General features: G+C 44.8%; 1 protein-coding gene across 1 annotated transcript in view; it reads left to right on the top strand.

Moving 5' to 3' along the window:
* Positions 1-26753, top strand: part of LOC138583120 (cholesterol transporter ABCA5-like) — a 3134767-nt gene that overhangs the window by 1267414 nt on the left and 1840600 nt on the right. The window contains exon 15 of the mRNA XM_069655080.1: positions 11233-11371. Within this exon, the coding sequence (XP_069511181.1) occupies positions 11233-11371 (139 nt within the window). The remainder of the gene's footprint in view (positions 1-11232; positions 11372-26753) is intronic.

Here is a 26753-nt window from a genome sequence, read left to right as displayed (position 1 = left end):
TACCGGTGCCATGGACTGTGGACTCCTTCCGCTACCTTGGAATAGATGTGTACCATACGGCGGAAGAGGAACATAGACGTAATACCGAGATGGCCATTGGAAAAATCTGCAAATGTATGAGGTTTTGGGAGAAGTTGCCCTTAGCGATGATGGGACGGGGAGCGATGCTTAAGATGGTGGTTCTGCCTAGGCTTCTGCATTATTTTAGTAATATTCCACATATGATTCCCAAGAGGTTCTTTGTTCAACTGAATAGTATGTGTAGGGACTTCCTATGGCATGGTACCTGGAACAGAGTAGCGCTATGGAAGTTGCAGAATTTTCACGAGAAAGAGGGCATTAAACTACCTAATTTTGAGGTCTATTATATAGCAAGTCAATTACAATATGTGGCCAAATGGCTCTCTGATGAAGCGACCCCTGAATTTAGATTGTTTGGGCAGGACTGTACCCCGTTTTACCTGAAGGAAATCATCTGGTTGCCTGAGTCAGAAATGAAGGAGCGCCCGGGGATGATGAGGCTGGGGTGGAAAATGTGGCGTTGAGTATGTATGATGATGGGGGACCCGCTCCCGTGTTCCCTGCAGGTACCGCTGGTTGCTTTGGCGGGAGGAGATAAGCAACTGAGGGTGATTATCAGAGCCTACTGGGAGTCGGTTGGGCTGGTAACGTTGGGAGATATATGGCAGGAGGCGACCATCAGGGATTTTGAAGGACTTGGGGAGGAGGTGGGATTACACGGGGGCCAATATGTTACGTATCACAAGTTGGTGCGGAAGATTCGGATAACGTGGCCTGAGACAGTATTGGCGGAGGAACCAGACACCATTATGGGGATGATATATGACACAGCTGAAGGGGGGGCATGATAACTCTTAGATTGTATGAGATGGTAATGACTAAGGTTGGAAAGGAAGTGACACATTTGAGATTGGATTGGGAAACAGAGTTGGGAGCCCAAATGGAGGATGGGATGTTGGAGCGGGCCCTGGGATACCACAAGAAGGTATCTAGGAATGCCAGACTGCAGCAAATACAGCTGTATGTAACGCATAGAGCGTATATGACCCCGCTGAGGATATCTAAGTTCAGAGGCGCTGGGAGACATGCATGCCCTAAGTGCGATGAGGAGAACGCTGATATGATACATATGTTTTGGTCATGCCCGGTAATCGAGTGTTTCTGGAGAGAAGTGGCACAAAAGCTAGCAGAGAAAGGGGTCACGCTCGCCATAGACACGGCCTGGGCCTGCCTGTTGGGAGGGTTCCCTAGGCCACGAAAACTGAAGCATGTTGGGAAACTGAAAGACTTGGCATACGTGCTGGCAAAGCGAAGGATAGCTATGGGATGGGAAAAGTGTCATAAGCCACGGGTGGAGGTGTGGTGGAAGGAATTACAGAAATGAGCGGAGGCTGAAACGGTGGTATGGCAGGAGGCAAGTAGCATGTCTTGGGAGGAAGAAGTGGGTACTCTGATGGCATGGAAAGCATTGGTATCTGGACTATTTGGAACAATATTAGATCCAGAGGAATCCGATGAAAATGACGCCCTGCCGCGTGTAGCAGATACTGAGTGTGAAGGACAAACAAGCTCGTAAAGGGGGGTGGGATCAGGGGGGCAGTGAGCAAAGACTAATTGATGTTAATGTAATGGTTGTGGATTACACTGCGTGTTTGGTTTGTATTGTTGGTTGTGTTGAAAATTTTATAAAATTCTTTAAAAAAGAAAATTGCGCCTTCGTGGAGGCAATGGGGGGGAGTCGCCCTCATCTTCCCATTGCTTACACTGCCAACCTCTTTCCTCCTGCAGAGGGCCAAGGCAGGGCTTCCCAGCGCTCTCCAGGGCAACGTCACATAAGATAATGTGTCCCTGATGCAAGGTGACAGTCTCGTAGCGGTCTGCCTGCCCTGTTATGCTCCGATCCGCCAGGTCTCACCAGCGTCCTCTGCAGAAGTCTCTCACAGCGGGTATGCATGGGCTGCTCATTCAGACAAACTCAGCTGAGTTCTGAGTATTTGAGACCAAGGTATTACAAGAGATTGAAAAACCTGAAGCCAGAGGCATTCCCAGTCATTCCAACCTTAGCAAAAAGGAGATAGATCTACTCTGATGCCTAGGAACAAATGAAAACCAGGTCATTCATCAAGCAGACAAAGGGGGAGCCATTGTCATACTTAATAGACGGCACTATATTGATAAGTGTTTGAGGTTACTGACAGATGAAGTGAGTTATCGCAAGATACACCAGACCCCAGTGGGGACTTACTTAAGATCATAAGGGACAAAGTTAAAAAAGCAGTAGAAATTCAGCTAATCAGTAAACAGAAAAGTGAATATTTGAGAAGAAAAAAAGCGAGAAGACCTGTATTCTATATACTTCCAAAAATCCTTAAAAACCTCCAGGCAGGCCCATTGTGTCTGGTGTTAACTCTCTACTTAAACCATCATCCAAATTTGTAGATCACTACCTTAGACCTTTCATCTCGAAAAAATGAAATGTTTTGTACAGGACACTCAAGATGCTAATTCTAAAATAGAAGGACTTGGTTTCAATCCAGCATGCAATCTGCCTAGACATACAATCATTGTACACTGACATTCCCCAGCGGGCTGCTTTAGAAGCAGTAGAAGAAACCTTACTAAAGTGTGACAATGACCACCTTGTCAGCAATTCATTCATATTGTGGTGTGCAGAGTTGGCACAGACTAATAATGTCTTTCAATTTATGGATCAACACTATGTTCAGGTGGAAGGTACTGCGATGGGAGCAGTGTTGTGATTACTTGTTCTGGATATGTGGCTATTACCTTTTGTATGTGTATGTCTGAGTCTGGAATGCCAGGTATGGAGTGTTCCAAGTGGAATGTTATGATGTGAGTGCTGATTCCTGAAGTGTCATTTCGATACTAAAGCTGGGCACACGGGGACCGGTGGATGCTTCTACCCTATGAACCTGTCTTAATTGTATCCTGATGTACTTACATGTGTACTACGAACCTACTAAAGCTACCTAAGTCAACCAAAGTCTCCTGAGTGATTTATCAACCCTTAAACCTAAAATATAACACTGGCAAAGAGCATTTTTGGAGAAGCGGGGAAAGCAGGAGAAATGGAGCAGGAGAATAAATCAAGGAATAGAATGAAGGACTTGGACCGGGACACAACAAGGGCAAAGAGTTTACCCACCAGGAAGAAGCAGGGAATTTCAATAACAGAGAGTCTTTCCTGGCAAACCCTGTGTTATGGACTGCAACATGAGCAAAGTGATTGCTAGTACAGGAAAAAGTTTGGTGACATTGCTGGCACACTAGTCTTTTTTAGTAATATACTGTTAGATGTTATCCTTATTTATGATTTGTGCATATTAGCCATCTGCATTACTATTTGTAATGTTGTTTTGTGGGCGGTTATCGCATGATGTAGTCAGTACGGCAGTAAGATATGTGATGTGTGATTGCTGCGAGTACTGCATCACTTGTGGTGCGACTACATTAATAGTGCTGGTGTGGTTGGAAACATGGGTTTGCAAGGTAGTTACATGTTCTTTCGAGTTTGCGAGGTGGTCCACATCTCTGGCGTGTTCAATGTGATAAGGTTGTAGTTTATTTACAGCTGTGGTAATCGTTTCCCAGTTTAGAAGGTTTCTTGATATTGCCTATAATGGCTTTGTAGTGGGCAAGCTTATAAATGGAGTCCATTTAGTGGTAGGGTGCCACTGTAAGTGGTGTGTTGTGGTGCCAATAAGTTTTGGTTTCATTGTGCCAACAGTTTTTTGGGTAAGTTTTTTTTGTGAAGATTATTTGGACCCTAGTACATTTAGAAGAAATGTATAGAAATGTAATATTTAGTGGACCTACTGCATTTAAATGAAAAGTTCAGTTGAGTGGCCATGCTGCATTCAGGATAAATGCACAGTAATGTTAATGCTTTAACCTGACCATTTCTCCACAGACACCTTTCAACAGTGACTCTGCAGGCATGAAGTTGTGGAACTTGAATGTGGTACAACAAAAATTCGGATGTCACAATTTTATTGCTGAATTCGTCTGGTTGTTTTGTGTGTGGGGATTGTGTGTGGGTTAGGATGCTTGTCACTACTTGGGAAGAGTGATGTGTTGCTTACACTGAAAGATAAGCAGATGAATGATCATCTAGTCTTAATGCATACCATGCTTTATTCTAATTTTGTTTTTTCACAGGCACACTTTTAATCCAGCTCTGCGAGTTTAAACTATGGACATTTAATACGGGAAATGTTGCAATTTGTTATCCATATTTAGATTTCAATGCCCTGGCCAAAATGTGGGTGTGGATGAATTCATGTGAGTGAGTATGGTAATTAAGTGAATGAGTGTGGTGTGTGGTGATCTTGGAAAATATTGATTTATGATTGTATGGGATATTTGATGTCAAAGGACGTAATTTGTGGTGCCAATGTGACAGTGTTTTGGAAATTGGCACCAATGCATTTACTGAGAGGGTTTCTCAGTGGGCGTTGTATATTGGAATTGGGCACCAATGTATTTGCTTAGAGGGTGTCTCAGTGGGCATCGCTATATTGGAAATTTTGTGTCAATTGGTGCATTGACAGTGGCACCAACGTTACACTTTTACGTATAGTTATCTCAGTGGGTTTTGTGTGCCCTGTTATTGGGTGAGTTTAGATCCATTGAGTAGTTTTTGCAATGTTGCATTGGAATTGAAGGAAAACCAGAGATTAATTACCGTCACATTATAGGATGTGTATCTGGTGTTTTCGTTCTCCCTATTTTGAATTTTGGGGGTTGGTGTAAATTCTACACTGAATTTCAAATAATTAACTTGGTGTGTATTTCTTGATATGGTTGGTTAGGGGGTTGTTAACCCCATTATAGCATAGTTGCTATATCTATTGAGGGAGAATGAGGACGGTTGTTTAAAAGATTGTGATCGTGGTTTACGAGCGTGAAGAGTTGTTAGGGCTGGTACCTTTCGTTTGCAATGACAGTTGTGGTAATGGCCTGCCACATCTTTGAGTGTCTTGATGGGGTTAGCTTTATTAAGCTACAGATGGTTCTCTGTGTTGAGTTGCTAGTTCAGAGCATTTTGCTTGGTTAGAATGGGTATGGGTGGAAATGTGTGTATTGTTACTTTCTTCCTCTTTATGTTAATCCTCACGGTTGCTGTATGATTGTAAGGGGGAAGATGTGTTGTGATTACCTGTTATGGATATGTGGCTATTACCTATTGTATGTGTATGTCCGAGTCTGGAATGTCAGGTATGAAGTGTTCCAAGTGGAATGTTATGATGCGAGTGCTTCTACCCTATGAACCTGTCTTAATTGTGTCCAGATGTACTTACCTGTGTACTAAGAACCTACTAAAGCTACCTAAGTCAACCAAAGACTCCTGAGTGATTTATCAACCCTTAAACCTAAAATATAACAAGCAGCCATGGCTCCAAATCTGTCAAACCTATATGTCGACATGTTCGAACAAACTGTTGTGGATGCTGGTGTCAATCCCTACAAAGACACAATAATTAGATGGCTTCGTAGTATGGCACGGGAACATAGAGGAAGGTAATCATTTTCTAACATGGCTGAATTGCCAAAACAGGTATTTAAAATTCACTACATCTAATTCACAAATCTTGCTTTTGGGCAATTCTTGCTTATAAAACATAATAGCAGTACCAGGCAAGACTATGGGTGGGAGCAAACATCTTAATTGATAAATTAACCTCTAGGGGCTATCCTGCAAGAGTGGTCAGACAAACCACTAAAGGAGCTTTTAATAACAATCAAGAGGCTCTGTTTGAGAAAAGTCGGATGCAGGGACCGGCAACAAAGATACTCCATTAGTGTTTGTTAGCACTTTTAATAGCATTTTTAGTAACCTGTCACATAAGGTTAAACATATCATAAGAATAATTGGAGGAATACCCTCTCTTATAGCTTTCAAAAAGAGTACAAACATTCAGAACATTTGATATGAAATATGATATACAGGCAGGAGAGACATACCTTGACACAAGGGACCCTGTGGGGGTTACCCCATGGAATAGGACATCATCCATGTGGGACATGTAACTAAGTCTTGTAGACTAAGAAGATGGTATGTGTAAACTTGGGCTTACCACGAGAATGGCTATTGCAAGAACACACTAACTGTAACACCGAAAATATAGTCTACATGATTGTGTCCATGCCCGTGTATTAATATTGGAAAGACCATCAGGATTTGCATGACCAGAATGATAGAGCACAGGAGTTGCCTCAAAAATAAGATTGGGACAGCACCCTTAGTGAAACATTTTGTGGAAATGGGACATTCCTTTACAGAGTTTGAATGGATCATTCTGAAGAAAGTAAGAAGCAAGTCCCAGTATTAATTTGGAACAGAAACTTATTTTCCTTACTAAAAGCCATATAACAGGTCTGAATGAGTGTGTTGGGTGGCATAATGTCAAGTAAGGCCAGATTACCAATCATTCTTGTGATGCACGCTCTAGTGGTGTCTTAACCATTGACCTATATAAGATTTAACTCCATGGTGCCTTCAGCTTAGATACATGTGTACCTGGATCTGAATTTAAGCTTAAAGGGTGCCTATTGTCGTTGACTCTATGGGATAAACACAGAGAGGTTGTCAATACTGTCTAGCTAAATTGTGTTTTAAAATAATGCTTTTGATACATGATTAGTTGTAGATATTTACAGTCAAGAAAGTAGAATACAATTTCACTTATTGCAACGTACATCTTGAACTAATTAGAGGATATGAGAGGAATCCCAGTGGACACTCATATCTCTACTGCTGAATTATATGTATGTTGATTTAATACTTGTTTTATCCATGTCCTAATTTATTAAAACTGTTGTGGTTTTCTGATATTGAATGTTACTACCTGACCTGTCATTCATTGTTCTATTTTCTTAATATTTAACATCTTGAACTAATGCCAGCTGGTTATCCTTGGGGTGCATACTGTTTAGTGGAAATGGCTATTGTAATGAATAACATGTTGAATTTTGCAACATTCTGAGACTTTGTCAGTGAGGAAACCACAATGGGATTTGATCCATTGCAATGGTATGTGTCTGTTGGAATAATGCTTATGTTTGCAGATATGTATGTGCCTTAAAAAATGCATGTTACACGCTATTGTCATGGCATACAGCCTAGACATTGCGCGGTAGGGATCACACACACCGGTATAGATTTTGTCCTCTCCAATCTAAGGCAGAAGTGTGTTAACCATACACAGGTTGAGGTAATTTAAGAACAGTTTTGTTTGGTTAGGGTGGCACATTAAGAGTCTAAACTCCACCCCTCTTCCCCCCCCATATGTATTGGTCTATGCTACTCAAGGTTGCAGCACTATCTATGTGGCCCCTGGGGCGTTTTTCCTTTACGGCGGCAATTTCTTTTTTTTTTGCGGATGCATTACACCAGTGACGTCATCGCGTTATGAGATGACATCATCACGGCAGTGGCGTTAAAAACAAATGGGAATTACGACTGCAAAATGGACTGTGACGACTGGGGGTCATTGTCAGTTTCCAAGGAGTTGAGGTAAGCAGCGTTATCCACTCTCCTCTGGAGGCCCATTCAATCTGATTAACCCAGATTCTTTGGGAGAAGGTTACTAATCTAATTATTGTAACCTCTCCATTGTATTGCAGGGCATAAAAGGCCTCACCATCCTACTGGTACCCCGTGTGGAAGTTTCTGCGCAGGGTGCCGGTTCCTATGGATCAGGCTTGAGATCTACTACTATTAGTAAGTGCAGATGGGGTAAAGTGATAAAGTGAGTGTATATTTCTGTGCCTAGATCTTCACTGGGGAATATTATGATACTCCTTTTTAGGTTCTAACAGTGGGACCAAAAGAAATCTAACCTAAGGCATGACAAGACATGCACCCTCTACCCACCACTAATGAAGAAGGTAAGGTGTGAGTCCTTACTATATGCTGACCATGATCATATAAAAGCCATGTGTTGGAAGTGAAGTGCGCAAACTGACTAAGTGACAATGGGAGTATGGGATTTGTAATTTCCTTGCAGGTGATACATTTGAGGTTAAGCTGGGAAGTGAGGAAACAGCTTCAGCAACATTTAGAGTTGCATTGTCAAGAAACCGCAACGACATTCAGGTCAATTATTTATAGTTTATCTTGGTATCCTTGTGTTAAGGATGGTCTAGTGGTAGACCAATTAAGCACATATATTTACATATGTTTCTTAATTATGTACCCATCCCCATAGGGACCCTCTGGAAACTACATTGGAGAGAACAGGGGAATTGATCCCTTGCCACCCTTCAAAGAATAGCGCATATTTTTCTTTCTAAGTTTCCCGGGCTCCCGGGAGGAGCCCAGGAATCTTAGAAAGAAAACCACTGCAATTATAAATTATGACTGCAGCGGCTTTCATTTTGAGTCTCCCGGGCTCCTCCAAGGCGGGGGAGCCTGGGAGACTCAAAGCAAAAGCCACTGCAATTATAAATACAACCTTGTGTATTTATGATTTCCATGGTTTTCCAACCACGGCAACCATAAATACAACAACGTTGTATTTATAAAAGCACTACTCTTCTCTACGCGTCTCACCAATGAAGCAAAAACCGCTGCTGTAATAAAAGCGACCAGCAGGTGGCTTTTGTTTCATTAGTGCCTCAAGGGCAGGCAGAGATTAACTCAAGCACAAGAAGCTCGTCCATTTCACAAAATAGACGCCTCGTAGTGCTTGATTTTAAATGCGTCTAAAAAAATTTGTGTAAAATCTTACATAGGAACTTTCATTAAAAAGATGTTTATTATATATTTTGTATTATTTTTTGATCGCGCTATTCCTTTAAGATACACATTTTTCTGCCCCTGAGGAATGTCCGACATGGTACAGCCACAAAGGAGAAACTTTTATAAGTCGGTCGAAGATAATCATAGTGTGAGAACTGAGTGTATCAAACCAACACTATGCACAATCAAGTCATAGAGACTTGATTTTCTATGTGCCAATCGCGCACACAGTGTATCATGTTTGTATAAATTAGAGTATTATCACGCCATCAGATGTTGTATACTCATGAATGTAGATGTTTTTAACAAATGATTTCTACGTGAAATAGCAAGTGGCTACACCCATGATTTGATGTATTATTAAATAAAAATGGATTAATGCTTTTGTGTGTAACATCAGTTTGATCCTTTGATATCAACCTATATTTGTTTTGATGGTTGTGTTTCAGAGCGTCATGAGTATTAGATAGGGTACATATTTTATTTGTGTCTTGTGACCTTCATTTGGTTTATTGTATATATACACTCCTACTAAGTAGGAAGGTCCAACACCCGAGAGTGGGGCGTGCCTATGTGAGAATGGGGTTTGCTCATTCAGCAGTGCTCCGGTGCTTGCTTCGCTGCTCTCCGCCTCCTGCCAGCTCCCCATAAAAGGCTTGCAATCGCCACCCAGCACGTCCTGCAACTTCCTTCAGATCCCGGCGGATTGGCAAGACTGGTCACTGGCGCCAAAACCGACACGGGTGCGGTCTCTGGGTCAGAGGAGCCGCTATGTTGACAAGACTCTCGGGCATCCTGACCGAGGCCCCGAGCAGCTAGCAGCGGTTTTGTTTGTGGCTGCTTGTCTGTCCTCAGCTTCACAGAATATTCATGTGCTAACACCTCAGATGTTGGGCCATGTTACAGGCATTAGACTCTGTTAACAGGCTTGCAGGGACCCACTCCTGAAAGCTCACACCAGACCCGTCTTGTCGGTCCACCGCCTGCCCACACCTCATTCATTTCTATTCGTATAATCTCCCTGTTCCAGGCAAGAATTTGTCTGTTGGACCCACTTGCATTGTGGTATGTGTGGTTTTTCTCCAAACAGTGGGGCTTCCCTTGAGCTATTATCCACCCTGTGGTTCTGAGGAGTCTGGTACATTCTAGTAGCTTTCATCTGAGGGACCTGGCCAGGACAGACGCTAATAAGCATTGGGTTAGAGACAGACGCACCAATGTGCATATAAGGCTGCACACCTACCCGCAAATCAGGGATAGCGTTTCTTCTCAACTCTCCAAACTACCTCTAGGGTAGGTCAAGCTCTTGTTGATAGGGTTCCTTGCCCGTCCTCTTGACTGGATCAATGATCATACACAGGACCCTGTCACATGATGCATCTTAGCCCTGATTCACACTATATGAATGTAATGTTTACTGTATCTAGGGCTCACTTGTCTCACACCCCTCCGCTCAGTGCATATCACTAGATAGAGACCTCACATGTTAGTGGAAAAGTGAATTGGGACTCACCACTGCTGTTTTGTTATTCTTACACGGTTTGCATCATGTGCAAATAAAGTTTTATTTTTTCAGCATAGAGCTTAAATGTGTAACCCAATATATAATTTTCAGTAAACCAGTGTTTTTCTTTTTTTTATGTTGGTTATCTGTGTGAACTAATTGAACCTTCCTTCCTGAAGTTAAGCCTGACTCCTCTAGCATTGCTACTACATTAGAAGAGGTTTGGCCTCCCGTTTAGTTGGAATTTTTGTTTCACCATTAGATCAAATAGTTGCACAGTGGTAAGGAATGTAGGTGCCAATTTTAGATGGCGAGCCTTTGCAAACTATTTTAATGCTTTAAAATGTCAATGTTTAACGAAATAGAATTGTTAATAGAAAAGTCACCTTCTACAGGATTGGACCCTTGATTGTTGATGGATTTGTATTGTACTCTTAGTGTTTGACCATACAAGGGATAGGGTAATAAACATGGCATTTATGCACGTAATAGGCACATGTATCCTATTGCATAATCTTAAATGCCATTTTTTCCCAAACCTATTGATTTACAGCTGGTTGCCCTTGTGTTTGCTTTTAAATACATTCTGATATTAGTAGTGTGTAGGGAATGCAGATTTTCACTGAGGCCCTGATCTTATCAGAATCTTTTGAAGCCTCTCAAATGATCTGAACCCTTGCTGAACATATTTGAATGTGATGCCCCACTCTCAACTTGTCCTCTGTCACACACCTTGGTTGCCTCCTGATCCAAGATTGCCACATCATGATTCTAATGCCCATTTTCCATTTTTGGCCTTTAATTCTTTAAGCAGAACTAAGCACATATGGGTGTCAGACATTCTGATAATCTGCCCACTCGAGGGTCTTTGTGTGTCTTTTGATGCATTTGTACCAGTGATTTTGTGCTTCTGGAAATTAACCTATTTTGATGTACTTTTTAGGTATTACTGTTAGATGAACCGACAGCTGGCATGGATCCCTGCTCACGACATGTGGTGTGGAACGTCCTGAAACACCAAAAAGCTAACCGAGTTACTGTCTTTAGCACCCATTTTATGGATGAGGCAGACATTCTTGCTGGTGAGCAATTTCTAAAATATTAAAATTGGCAACATTCTCTACTTGCTAGGAATACCGAAAAAGACTACCTGTATACTTGGGTGTGCTGTTTAAAGGTTCCCTCATTTGTGTTTCTCTTGCTCATGCAATTTACCACCCTTTTTTGAGTCAACTGTTCCTTCCAGCTCCTTACTGCTCGATCTTTACTTTTTTTTCCTCTCTCTCTGAAATTGACACTTAATGCCCACAGGAAATCATGATGACTCACCCCTTTAGGAAATCATGATGACTCACCCCTTTCGCTGACAGGAAAATTGTTTGATAACCATAAAATGAGCATTGCTGCAACTTCTTTGCCCTGCAAAGGAATCAATACCACTTAGTGGCTTAAACAGAAAATGGCCAACCAGGTTCAAGGCTCAAGCAAGGAGTAAAGCAGAAGAGGAAGATTACTAAGGGTTTTCATTAGCTCCCCTTTGCTTTTTGCATCTGTCACAGGAGCCAGGGGAAGGAGGATTGTCCTGCTGTACGGAGAGTCTGATGAAGACAGCCTCCGACTCCTGTACCAGAACCCTGCAAAATGGTGTCATGAAGGAAACTAACAAGTGAGCATATATTAATGGCCAACAACCTTAACCATGCCTATAAGTCACCACCTGTTACATATATGGGAGAAATACAAGGTCCATGGGTAAACATGCGCCTGACATACATGGTTACACATTAGATAATGACATCGACATACCCTGCATCACAGAAATGTGGCTCAAGGATTTAAGTTTTAATGGACCTACTGAAATGAAGTGGGTTCCAGGCTCTTTAAGATTACTTCATGCAAGTTTATTTCCAGCTTCTTAGTTACAGTTTCACATATATGACATATAAGACAATAGCTAGGACAACACTGGCTCCCATCACCCAGGCAGGCCAGCTGTAACTGCCACCACTCACAACTCTCACTCATAACATTCCACCATTCACTTGTCAACACTTCACGTGACATCACTAGCTACCTCACATCAGCCAACACATCAGACAAGCACTACACAACACCTACAGTTGATCTTGCTACTTTCATCCCCCAGGTTATGCATTTTTCTCCCAGAACAACCGGGGGAGGAGCGGTCTGGGGGAGAGAGTTTCAATAATGGCGAAAAATGAATTTTTATTATTTCAGGTACCATGTGTATGCAACGACTGTGAAATACTGCACCTTAAATTAATACCTAATCACACCACCTTTAAACATTTAATTCTGCTTTATCTGAGGAAATGCAATGTTTTACAACAAACTCATACAGATCTTGAGTCTGTTAAACAAACCCAACTGTTCAACAGTCTTACTGGTGACCTAAACCGCTGGCGTGGAGATGCCACGGATGGGGAAGCCTTAGCTGTAGACACTAATATGAACAACATCGAATTCCATGTCTACAACATGGACGCTACCCATACCAAAGGTAAGACACTGAATTGGGTTGCATTCCGCAACTTAGACATGGTCATAGCTAACACCAGAGCTTGCGTATGGTCAGAATACCTTTTCGTGGAATGTACCTTTCAGTTTCCAAAGATAATGGAGAAAAGGGCAATTCCTACAAAATAGGCATTTCTAAAAATGTAAAACAGATCTTTCCAAATGTATGGTGAGGCTATTGAAAGCCCCTAAAGCCTCTGACTGCAGAGATTCTGCCCACTTCTTACCGGACGAACTTGACAGATCAATGCAATCACTTAGCCCCCCTGAGATGGACCTCTGCCACAAGAAATGGTTTATACCTGATCTTGGGGTCCTCAAAAAAGCGAAACCGGCAGAAAGGTCCTGGCTAAAATCCAAAACAGCGGTTAACAAACTATGGTGGAAGGGCCATGCTAAAACCTATAAACTAGCTGAAGGTAATGCAAAAAAACCTTTTTAATGCTCAAGTGCAGAAAATAATTCACAGGTTCAACCGTTTAGTCCAACTACTGCGGACTGCATCAGGGCTCAACACGCCTTTGCAGATAAAGTAAATCATGCGTGTGAAAAAAACAAGAAGGATGGATCCTCTGGTTCGATTGTATATATTGACGATACAGTAGGAAATGAGGGTAAAATTGCCTGGGTGTAAAACATCTACCACATCCTACAAAATTCACATTTAATGCTATTACCCCGCTTGAGATGGAAGATATTCTGAGGAAATGTTATGTCATCTCATGTTTTGGGGATGTTATCCCAACAAAATTAATTCTTGACATCATAATATTCACCCCATTTCTCACAAGATTTGTGAATGCATTTTCACAAGCCTGCGTTCCTGACGACATCAAGGAAGTCATTGTCATGCCACTGTTGAAGAAACCAGTACTCAGTCCAAGGGATTAGACCAACCTTAGACCCATCACAAACTTGTTCTTCCTACTTAAAGCAGTAGATAAGATGGCCTGTGTTCAGCTTCAAAAACTTCTGCAAGATGCCACTCTTACATCCTAAGCAGTCCGGCTTCCACCTACACCATGGGACGGAGAATGCTTTGTTGGACTTTGTCCAATATGGTCGACATCATGAATCGAGTGAAGACAGGACTGCTGACAGGACTGCTAGTCTTATTAGACCTCTCGGTGGCCTTTGTCCTTCTGGATCATGACTGCTCTTAAAAAACTCTATCTACATTGGGTCACTGCTCAGAGAATGCCATCTGCTGGATCCAGTCGTTTATGAGCAACAGGAGGTCTGCCGTGCGATGGGGCAAATGATGCTTCTGCTCCAATAGCTTACTGTGTCCCTCAGGGTGTGACCTTGTCACCGGTTTTATTTGACATCAGTATTAAACCGCTTTGCGACATACTCGGTGACATGGGCATGATTCTAATAAACAATGCTGATGATACACAGCTATTGTTTGAGCTTAAGGGGTCACACAAAATAGAAATGGACAACCTTCAGTCCATTTATTGCATCATTAAGCAGTGGACGTTGGACAACTGGATGTGTCTTAACAGCAACAAAACCGAGCTATTCATATTTGGCTCTTATCAATCCAGATCAAAGCTCACAGCAAACTATTCTACCTTCATGAGCAAGAATAATTTGATCCTGTGTAAAACGTGGTTGTAATCCTGTAAACATCACTAGGCACCGATGCTCAGATGAACTACATTTGAAAGAATTCACATTACCATTTAAAACTGTTTGTTAGGGAGAATTCTCTGTTTAGGCTGAATTTCCCTACCTAGTGAGTCCCCCAGCAGCTTTGCTGGATTTCTGGAGTTTATTTTTTTCTCCTGCCAAGAGTGAGACTCTTTTACCCTCACTCTTGGACATGTTGAACTGTGTTATCTTGGTTAAACCTTGTGTTGAATGGGCTATGGGGTCTTTTACTCCATAGGGCCTCATGTATTTTTGTGATGTGGGTTACACAGCACCCTCTGTGCCGTGACCCAGGAGTGTCCTAGGGACTCCCCAACATAGACTCCATACCCTGGGACTGACTACTGTCTCCCAGGGCATGTAAAGTCACCAAAGACTTTGCTAGTCTTGAATCCTGAACAGAACCAGTACAAACCATCATATTGTGGACGTACTGGCTGGGGCAATTCGATTGCCCCAGGGTCTGTTAGTCGAGGGGGCACGTCTCCGTCCCCCCTGATCGAGTTTTGGCTGGTGGCAGTGGAAACTACTTTTTATATTCGACCGCGAATATTTCCCTATGGGATTTCCCATTGTTTTAGGCTAACACATTTAATTATTTATTTACGGTAGCCTTAAACATCCCGCCGGTTTATATATTTCTTTTTATAACTCCGGTTGGGACTTTTTGCCAAAACTTGATTCTAAAATGGCGTTGGTGTTCGCCTCTGTAACTCTGACCCAAAGTGGAGCCCTTTGTTCCACTTTTGGCGGGCTTCTCCACAGAAGCCCTCCAAAGTGGTGCCACTCTGTCTGGGGTACTTAGGAGGGGTGGAGGGGGATTTAGGCACCCTGGACTGAGTTACCTTGGTAACTCAAGTCGCACTCCGTCCTGATTGGCCCAAGTGGTGAGCCGCCCGGCTCACCACTTAGCATGTTTGAGTGACAGCTAGGCTGGGTGAATGGGGGCTTGCTGCATAAAAGCAGGGCTTTGGGGACTGGGACTTCAGAAGTCGCCACAGGACCAAGAATCCGACGAGGGAAGAGCTGAGCCGACCTGCTTCGACGACACCACCCGGTGGAGCCCTGCTGAACCGTCTCACCACTTTTTCCCGACGACCGAGGAGAACTCTTAACGGAGTGGCTCCTTCCCTTAACTGGTGGGGACAACCAGTTTTCGCCTTCTTTCCGTTCTTTGAGGTATCTCGTGGCCGCCTTGCCTGTGCCAAGCACCCCGGCAACCGGAATACCACACTTTACCCCCCTACCGCGAAAGTCGGTACCAACCCTTTAACCGGAGGACTCCGCGGCTGGTTTCTTCCCGGGCAGTGCAACGACCCTCCTCTTCTGCTCTTCAGCGAGAACTTCTTCTCCCCTGACCGACGTCGAGCCCTGCTGCCACTGCCTGGAACAACTGCCACCGCTGGAGGATCCTTTCCGCTTAAGGTACTGTGTTCCGCCTGGCTTCCCTTGCCACCGACTGTACGGGGTAGATTTAGTCCCCGGCTTTCGAACCTGGGAGTGCCTGGGATACTTTGGCTAAACTTTCTGAGCCACTCTAAACTCTTTTTGACTCTTTGCAAGACTTGGAATCTCTAACTAACAGTGTGATCTTGGGCACATTTTCGCTCCGGCTACTCTAAGAGTGGGCCCTGCCTAGTGACTTTTGCTCACCTGTGACCTTGTGCTTCTTTAAGCCTATTGCAAGTGTTCTGGACCTTAGAGTGGTGTGTTTAACCTATTTCTGCTTTTTCTCTCCCTTTCTTGGAAACTACTAGAGTGTCATCTAACGTTAAGCACTCACCTCTGTTTTAATTAAGTGGTGTTAACCTAGAGTTGTCTAGATAGGAGAAAGGATTGAATTTACTTTCATTATAACTGTGTTGAAGTGTTTTTACCATATTCGTTGCTAGAGTGTTTTTACTTATGTGTGTTTTTAAATAAATAACAATATTCTTTTGAAACCAAGCTCTGGTCAGTGTTTGCTTGTGCTATTGTGTTTTGGTACATATTGTGTATACTTTGCATACTGCCTAACTCTTCTTGAGAGAAGTCTGACTGCTCAGCCACAGCTACCAGGTAAATCTGGGTGGTACGGACTGCTACCAAAGGGGTTTACTGCTCTACCTGTAGTCTTAAATCTTTTGCAGTGTTCCCCAAGGGAACTGCACAGGTTTCTGCCTAACACTGGTGTACAGCGGTGGGATTTGTATTGAGTATACACTTTATTGTGCTTTAGATACCTTAGTGCAACTAACCACAAAGCTTAGCACTGAAAAAGTAAAACCTCTAACATGTCAGTTATAGAAAGCTATAGTCAAGAGTCCCTTGCAGCCAAAACTGCTGATTGTTTAAGAGTGCTCTGTAAACATAAGGATCTCCTGACTAAGGGCAAGAAAATGGAGCTGATTGAAAGATTGTTAGCTAACCAAAGTCTGGGTGATGGTTCAGAGGAACCTACCACTCCAGCAACTGTAGATGACAGTGTTGAAGTTAACATGGAGCAAAATGTTGATGATTCTGAGGAAGAGTCAGAAGAGGAGGGTGAGGCTGTTGTAACTGTCCCCCCTAGGCCTCTGCCTGCTCTACCTGCTGTGCCTACTGGACCTTTACCAGGTCCCACATTTAGTCCTCAGTACTTTGAACTGGAGAAAATGAAGCTAGAATTGGAGTATAAGAAACTTAATGCTCAAACTGACAAAGAACTAAGGCTAAGGGAAATGGAGCTCAAGTATGACTTAGAAATGAAGAAATTATCTGTTGAGAATGTTTCTCTCTCTGGCTCCTCTAGAAGTTCCAGTCCTAAAAGACCCCGGATGCCTAAAGAATTGGTTGGTATGTATGAGCCTAAGTTGGATGTGTTGGATTGGTTGTCTCTGTTTGAATATAATCATGGGCTCCAGAACATCACAGGAAATGACTTACTCACCTGGTTGTTCTCTAGGCTTCCCCCTGTTGCAACTGATGTGGTAATGGAGATGGGGGAGGAGGATAGGAAGGACTATGAATGTGTGAAACTAGCTTTGATAGCTAGGTTTGGGAAGACCCCTTCCCAGTATCTTAAGAGGTTTAGGAGCCTCAAAAAGCATGATGGTACCCCTTGGGCTACCTGGGTGAATGAATGTTTGAAAAACTTAGAGGGATGGATTAAGGGTTACAAGGTGAACACTTATGAAGGTATGAAGAATTTGTTTATGTTGGAGACTATTTATGATGCCTGCTCTCCTGAGCTCAGACAACACTTGGCTGATTCCAGGGAATTGGATTCCCGGAAACTAGCTAAGGCTGCTGACTTGTGGGTTGCCAACAGGGCCACTCACAAGGATTCTGGGGTAACTCAGAAGAAGGATGGGGAAAAACAGTCTAAGAAGGACTCCAAAGAGAATTCTAATACTACAAATTCCAAAGAGGGCCCCAAACAAAACTATAAGGGTAAGCCACAAGGGAAACCAAATCAGGCTAGTGTACCTTCTGGTCCCAGACCAGAAGGAGGTCAGAACAAGCCTCCATTCCAGCGAGCCTTTGGCTCATGCTTTGTTTGTAAGGCTACTGACCATGTGAAAGGAGATCCCAGATGTAAGGGTAAACCTTCAGGGGTCCAGCTTGCCTCCTTAGCCTTCGCTCCAGAAGAGGAAGTACCTATGGCAAGTGGAAACTTTCTATTACTAGCTGATGAACCCACTGGAGTCTCAGCTAGTGTTTCTTTAGTCTCTCTGGGGTTGTGGGAGCAACAGAATTTAGATGTCTATAACTCTATCCCAGATAATACTAAAGAGTATTATAAGGACAGTGTCCAGGTGAATGGTCAGGAGACTCCTGCCATTAGGGACACTGGAGCCAGCATAACTGTGGTGGATGAATCATTTTTCAAGGCAGAGGATGTTGCTAAGGCACCCAAATGCCTCACCAAGTTAGCTGGTGGGCCTGTGCAGATGTGTCCCCAGTTACCAGTTCTCATCCAATGTAATGATATGGCTGTAAAAATACCTGTCAGTGTACAATGTGAAGTGCCAGGTAGGGTTCTGTTGGGTAATGACCTCAAAGCTCTTGGAGTTGTATCTCATACCCCCAGACCTCCTAGCAAAAGGTTTCAGGAACTCACAAAACCTGCAAGGGAGAAAACCCTGAGAGGGTTATCTCAGGAGATGATGACAGAAATCACTCCTCTACCACTGGAGCAACTTACTGCAGTAACTACCAGATCAGGAGCAAAGGGGCAACCCAAGACTCCTAGGAAAAAGCCAGCAGCAAGCACTCCAGTGCTTCCAACAAGGACTTCCCCTAGGTTGTCCAAAGTTACACCTGTAACTCCCCCTCCAGCTGAGGCTGAGAGAGAGGTACAACCCTGTGTGGTTGAGCTAGACTCTGAGGAAGAGCTAGAAGGAGGCCCCAACCTTATTGGAGATTTGGACCCTGAGGACCATCCTGAGCTGCAGTCTTTACTGGCAGAAGGTGGGCCTAGCAGGGCAGCTTTTCGTAAGGGGCAAAGAGAATGTCCAACTCTGGAGGGTCTCCGCCACCAGGCAGCTTCTCAAGCTGATGGGCAAGAGCCTGGGAAGTATAGGTTGCACTGGGAAGATGGCCTCTTCTACAGTGAACCCACTGAGTCTGAACCTGGAGACTACAAACGCCTTGTAGTCCCACAAGAGAACAGACAACAGTTCTTACAACTAGCCCATGAGATACCTTTGGCTGGCCACTTGAGTTTCAAGAAGACCAAGGAAAGGCTCTCACTCTACTTTTATTGGCCAAAGATGGGGGCTGAAGTAGATAGATATTGTAAGAGCTGCCATACCTGCCAGACTTCTGGTAAGGTTGGTTCCAAGAATGTGGCACCTTTAGTGCCTCTCCCAGTTGTGGGAGTCCCATTTGAGAGGGTAGGGATTGACATTGTTGGTCCCCTTGATCCTCCAACCTCCTCAGGCAACAGGTTGATCCTTGTTGTAGTAGACCATGCTACTAGATACCCTGAGGCCATTCCTATGAGGACTGTTACAGCTCCGGCTGTGGCTAAGGCCCTCCTTGGTATTTTTACCAGGGTTGGGTTTCCTAAGGAGGTAATCTCTGACAGGGGGTCAAACTTTATGTCCCACTACATGAAGGCCATGTGGAAAACCTGTGGAGTTACCTACAAGTTCTCAACCGCCTACCACCCTCAGACAAACGGGTTGGTTGAAAGGTTTAACAGAACCATGAAGAGCATGATAGGTGCTTTGGAAGAACCCCTTAAGAAAAAGTGGGACCTTCTACTGCCATGCCTTCTCTTTGCTTATAGAGAAGTCCCTCAGGAGGGAGTAGGTTATTCTCCCTTTGAGCTTCTCTATGGCCATCCAGTCAGGGGTCCATTGGCCCTGATTAAGGAGGGGTTGGAAGGTGCTCCTCCCCTCAAGCCAGTCAGAGTGACTGACTATGTGATAGGTCTCCGGAGGAGAATGTCACACATGATGGCAGAAGCAAGTGACAACTTGAAAGCTGGTCAAGCCCTGGTCAAACATTGGCACGACCAGAAGGCTAACATGGTTGAGTTTACTCAAGACCAGCTAGTTCTAGTTATGCTCCCAACAAGGCAGAGGGCCTTGCAAGACAAATGGATGGGACCCTTCAAGGTTGTGGGAAAACTTGGAGAGGTCAACTATCTGGTGGATCTGGGCAGACCCAGGGAAGCTCCTAGAGTCTTCCACACCAACCGACTAAAAGCCTACATCTCCAGACCTGATGTAGGAGCCTTGCTCCTAGCTTCAGCTGCAGAGGAGGAAGAGAGTGAATCTCTCCCTGATCTCCTCAGAGGTGTACCTTTAGATGAAAAAGTTGAAGGAGTCAATCTCTCTTCAGACCTGACACCTGAGCAACAAGAGGAGTGCAAATCTATGTTAAATCAGTTTGCCTCCCTGTTCTCACTGTCACCAGGCTTGACCCCTTGGGGCCAGCATGAGATACTCACTGGTGACTGTCTGCCAGTCAAAAGCAGAGGATACAGAATGTCAGAACATATCAGAGCCCACATCAAAGGAGAGGTCAAGAAGATGCTTGATCTCGGGGTAATAGAGCCCTCTACTAGTCCATGGTCTAGCCCAGTTGTGTTAGTACCAAAGGCAGGATCCAAAGACTTGAGATTCTGTGTGGACTATAGAGCTCTAAATGCAGTCACCAAGACTGATGCCCATCCTTTGCCCAGGACAGATGAGTTGGTGGATAAACTTGGTGCAGCCAAGTACCTCAGCACATTTGACCTGACGTCAGGCTATTGGCAAATAGCCCTGACAGACCATGCCAAGGAGAAAACTGCATTTTCAACCCCAGTTGGCTTGTACCAGTTTAAGGTCATGCCTTTTGGACTGAAAAATGCACCTGCCACATTCCAAAGGATGGTGAACCAAGTTCTGGCTGGGATGGAAGATTTCTGCATGGCATACTTGGATGACATTGCAGTCTTCAGCCACTCCTGGGAAGAACATGTGAACCACCTAGGACATGTGTTGCAGGCTCTGAAACAGGCCCATTTGACAATCAAAGCCAGTAAGTGCCAGATTGGTCAAAGTAAAGTGGTCTACCTTGGACATGAGGTAGGAGGTGGAGAAATAAGGCCTTTGCCCAGCAAGATTGAAGCTGTGCAAAATTGGACAACACCAACTACTCAAACCCAAGTGAGAGCTTTTCTAGGCCTCACTGGGTATTACAGGAATTTCATTGAGAACTATGGGACCATAGCTTCTCCACTGAATGTAATCTCCTCTCCCAAATTCCCAAAAAAGGTAAAATGGAATGAGGAGTGCAATCAGGCCTTTGAAAAACTGAAGAGAGCTCTTTGCCAGGCCCCAGTATTGAGAGCTCCTGACTACCACCAACCTTTCATTGTACAAACTGATGCTTCCAATGTAGGTATAGGTGCAGTTCTAAGCCAACTGGATGAGAAGGGTAGGGAGCACCCCATTTGCTTCATCAGTAGGAAACTGAAGGATCCTGAGACAAGGTGGGCAACTATCGAAAGAGAATGCTTTGCTATTGTGTGGGCACTGAAGAAGTTTAGGCCATACTTGTATGGTTCTACTTTTGTTATTCAGACTGACCACCAACCCTTGAGATGGTTAATGCAAATGAAAGGGGAAAATCCAAAACTATTGAGATGGTCAATCTGCCTGCAAGGGTTTGATTTCACCATTGAGCACAGGTCAGGGTGTCACCATCAAAATGCTGATGGACTCTCTAGGATGTATATCATCGACTAGAGGTATGAGGTTCATCCAGGAGTGGATTAAATCCTCCTGTCCCTTAGTCTGGGGGGGGCGAGTGTTAGGGAGAATTCTCTGTTTAGGCTGAATTTCCCTACCTAGTGAGTCCCCCAGCAGCTTTGCTGGATTTCTGGAGTTTATTTTTTTCTCCTGCCAAGAGTGAGACTCTTTTACCCTCACTCTTGGACATGTTGAACTGTGTTATCTTGGTTAAACCTTGTGTTGAATGGGCTATGGGGTCTTTTACTCCATAGGGCCTCATGTATTTTTGTGATGTGGGTTACACAGCACCCTCTGTGCCGTGACCCAGGAGTGTCCTAGGGACTCCCCAACATAGACTCCATACCCTGGGACTGACTACTGTCTCCCAGGGCATGTAAAGTCACCAAAGACTTTGCTAGTCTTGAATCCTGAACAGAACCAGTACAAACCATCATATTGTGGACGTACTGGCTGGGGCAATTCGATTGCCCCAGGGTCTGTTAGTCGAGGGGGCACGTCTCCGTCCCCCCTGATCGAGTTTTGGCTGGTGGCAGTGGAAACTACTTTTTATATTCGACCGCGAATATTTCCCTATGGGATTTCCCATTGTTTTAGGCTAACACATTTAATTATTTATTTACGGTAGCCTTAAACATCCCGCCGGTTTATATATTTCTTTTTATAACTCCGGTTGGGACTTTTTGCCAAAACTTGATTCTAAAATGGCGTTGGTGTTCGCCTCTGTAACTCTGACCCAAAGTGGAGCCCTTTGTTCCACTTTTGGCGGGCTTCTCCACAGAAGCCCTCCAAAGTGGTGCCACTCTGTCTGGGGTACTTAGGAGGGGTGGAGGGGGATTTAGGCACCCTGGACTGAGTTACCTTGGTAACTCAAGTCGCACTCCGTCCTGATTGGCCCAAGTGGTGAGCCGCCCGGCTCACCACTTAGCATGTTTGAGTGACAGCTAGGCTGGGTGAATGGGGGCTTGCTGCATAAAAGCAGGGCTTTGGGGACTGGGACTTCAGAAGTCGCCACAGGACCAAGAATCCGACGAGGGAAGAGCTGAGCCGACCTGCTTCGACGACACCACCCGGTGGAGCCCTGCTGAACCGTCTCACCACTTTTTCCCGACGACCGAGGAGAACTCTTAACGGAGTGGCTCCTTCCCTTAACTGGTGGGGACAACCAGTTTTCGCCTTCTTTCCGTTCTTTGAGGTATCTCGTGGCCGCCTTGCCTGTGCCAAGCACCCCGGCAACCGGAATACCACACTTTACCCCCCTACCGCGAAAGTCGGTACCAACCCTTTAACCGGAGGACTCCGCGGCTGGTTTCTTCCCGGGCAGTGCAACGACCCTCCTCTTCTGCTCTTCAGCGAGAACTTCTTCTCCCCTGACCGACGTCGAGCCCTGCTGCCACTGCCTGGAACAACTGCCACCGCTGGAGGATCCTTTCCGCTTAAGGTACTGTGTTCCGCCTGGCTTCCCTTGCCACCGACTGTACGGGGTAGATTTAGTCCCCGGCTTTCGAACCTGGGAGTGCCTGGGATACTTTGGCTAAACTTTCTGAGCCACTCTAAACTCTTTTTGACTCTTTGCAAGACTTGGAATCTCTAACTAACAGTGTGATCTTGGGCACATTTTCGCTCCGGCTACTCTAAGAGTGGGCCCTGCCTAGTGACTTTTGCTCACCTGTGACCTTGTGCTTCTTTAAGCCTATTGCAAGTGTTCTGGACCTTAGAGTGGTGTGTTTAACCTATTTCTGCTTTTTCTCTCCCTTTCTTGGAAACTACTAGAGTGTCATCTAACGTTAAGCACTCACCTCTGTTTTAATTAAGTGGTGTTAACCTAGAGTTGTCTAGATAGGAGAAAGGATTGAATTTACTTTCATTATAACTGTGTTGAAGTGTTTTTACCATATTCGTTGCTAGAGTGTTTTTACTTATGTGTGTTTTTAAATAAATAACAATATTCTTTTGAAACCAAGCTCTGGTCAGTGTTTGCTTGTGCTATTGTGTTTTGGTACATATTGTGTATACTTTGCATACTGCCTAACTCTTCTTGAGAGAAGTCTGACTGCTCAGCCACAGCTACCAGGTAAATCTGGGTGGTACGGACTGCTACCAAAGGGGTTTACTGCTCTACCTGTAGTCTTAAATCTTTTGCAGTGTTCCCCAAGGGAACTGCACAGGTTTCTGCCTAACACTGTTGAAACAAATAAGACCTTTTCTCTCCGAAACAAATGGTATCTCCATTGCTCGAGCCCCCGTTCTTCCCAGAATTGATTATTGTAATGCTTTGTTGGGGGGCGAGAGCAAGAGTAATATTCAGAAACGGCAAATACTACAAAACGATACTATTCTCATTGCAAAAATCGACCACACTGGAATTGCACTGGCTGCCTGAGGCTTCTTGTGTACAGTTTAAGATAACTAGACTGGCACACAAGTGTATTCATGGCATTGTGCCCCATTATCTTTCAGACAAACTGGTTAAATATGAACCACGTAGAACTTTAAGACCCTCAGGTACTTTGGTGCTCTCGTGTGTTTTCTTAAGAAAAACGCGCCCTGGGCAAAGGGAGAGCATTCTTCACACTGGCTTCTAAAGCATGGAATACCTTGCTGTTGACTCTATGGCAGGATGTCAACCCACATCAATTTCGCAAACATTTGAAGACTTTTTTGTTTACTTAAACTTTGGTGCGAATACTCCTTTCTCTGTCATATCTTGTGCTTCATCTTTTGTCTTGAGTCTCTGTGTGCACCTTGATTACTGCATGCTTTGGCGCAGTGTACATAAATAAATATACATTAACCATAGCTTCTTAAAATGCATTTACTTGACTTATTCAGCACTTGAGGTAAGTAAATCAATCCAGTAAAGATGGAACCAAGTCCCAAGTGAATTAACCTAACTTCAGCAGTCATTATGTTCTTATTTTGCAGAAAATACTACCCAGGTTGGACAACCGAAAGGCTGTGGAATGGAAGATTAGGCTACAAAGGGACTGGTTCCCAATATAATCCTATGGAGGAAAGGGGGACACCAACACGTTGCTTGTACTTATTGCCTGACTCAAATTTTCCCAGATGACTTCATGGTTCGACTGGGGGTCGCTGGAGGTTGGATTTCCTGCGTTGGGTCTGGTGAGAGGTGCCCAGGAGCTGTGGGTGCATGGATTCTTCCAGTCTGGTCCAGATGCAGCCCCTGGCGATGACAAAATGCAAGCTTCACCGATGCAGGCCTCTTCAGGACAATTCACAGAATGGCGGAAGGAGAGTTCCAGTGACTGCCAATGCACACAGATGACGGCAGGCGTCCTTCCAGTCACGGTTGAAGAAGCTTCCCTAGACGAGGACTGGATCCCTTGAGGCTGGAATGCTGAAATTCACAGGGAAGGAAAATTGTACCACAAGATGGTGACCACCGAAGTTCTGGGTGCAACTGCAGAATGGCAATGTGTCTGGCAAAGTAACCCACGAGAGAGCTGGTCAGTTTCAGGCTTATGGGCGGGGAGCCAATACTCCTGGCCTCTCACCTGCATCCTCGTTCGTCAGTGGTGACTGCAGCCTCCTTGCATTCCAAACCATTGCTTTTGTAGTATTCCTCCTTGGGAGCCACATCCAGTTGTCTCTCCAAGGAGGACAAAGGCCTTGAGTCTTTGGGAAAGCGCTGTTATTGCATCTCAGGAATGCATCTACGGCAAGCCAACGTAGGCGCCCTCTTGGCTGTGGCAGGAGCTCAGGGAAATTCTGCCAGACCTCCCTACAGACAAGGAAGTGTCCTTCAAGGCTGGTCTGGCAGATGCCCGGTCCATTGTGCAAGAGCTCATGGAGTCTTCGGTTTCTCACATCGACACAGCCAGCAGAGAGTTGTGCCTTGGTGTCGAGATGAGAAGGATGGGGTGGATGCACACGACTATGTTTTCATCTGACGTGCAGGAACGGATCCTGGATCTTCACTTCAAGGCTGTGGACATTGTTCATTCATCAACCGTTGACAAAGAAGAAAATCTCTACTCAAACTGCCAAGTCTGTGGCCATCTTGACAAAACCTGGACAGAAATCCTTCCCTCAGTCCCAGGGCTGTCCCGAGTTCAATCCCAGCGCTTTCTCCAGCTTTAAGGGGTTCCGGGACCACAGTACACGGAGCCCTGAGATTACTGACATGCACGTAGCCGAGTCTCTATGTGCAGGTCCTTAATGATGCGTACCTACATGTACTCATCTACCAACCGTATTGGAAGTTTCTGCGGTTCACGATTATGATTGTCGTCCCACTTTCAGTACAAGGTGCTGCTCTTCGGCCTATACTCAGCACCTCCTGTCTTCACAAAGTTGATGAACGCAGTGGCGGGTCTGCTCTGCTTGGAGGCCCATCATCTGTACCCTTATTTGGATGACTGGCTGTTGAGGACTGGCTCACCCAAAGGGGTGGTGCATTCCTGTCAGAGATTGGCAGATATCCTTCATCAGCTGGAGTTCTCCCTCAACCAGAGGAAGTCACAATTGTGCCCATCTTAGGAACTGGTCTTACTAGGGGTACGTTAGAACAGTGCTCTTCAGCGGGTGTTCCCTATGCCCAAGAGGCTTCTATCCCTCTGCAAGACGGTGGGCACTTTTTGGCCAACTCCACCACCTCTGCATGGTGGTTCCAGCACATTCTGGGCCTGATGGCCTCCTCCATGCTCACTGTACAGCATGCTCGCCTCAAGATGAGGCGCCTCCAGCTCCAACTGTTGGCTAATTGGGATCAGGAGACTGAGTCTCAGTCAGAGTCCCAGTACCACCACTCCTACCGCCCGATCTTTGCTGGGGCTGATGGAGGGCAATGTTTGTGGGAGCCCCCTTCACCCGACTGGAGCCTATCCTGGTGGTGAGGACGGACTCCTCCCTTTCAGGCTGGGAGGCTACTCTGGAGGGCTGTGCAATTTGTGGAGCATGGTCCAGGACGGAAGCCCTGCTGCTTGGGGTTCAACACCTACGAGTGAGAGTTGTGCACAACTCCTTGTTGCCCCTGTTCCAGTGTTGGGGGTTCGCTGACCTGGATTTGTTTGCATCCCCTTTGAATTCCAAGCTCCCT

Source organism: Ambystoma mexicanum, chromosome 3q (assembly GCF_040938575.1).
Source record: "Ambystoma mexicanum isolate Mex_15411 chromosome 3q, UKY_AmexF1_1, whole genome shotgun sequence".
NCBI lineage: Eukaryota > Metazoa > Chordata > Amphibia > Caudata > Ambystomatidae > Ambystoma > Ambystoma mexicanum.
This window is presented reverse-complemented; position numbering and strand designations above follow the sequence as displayed.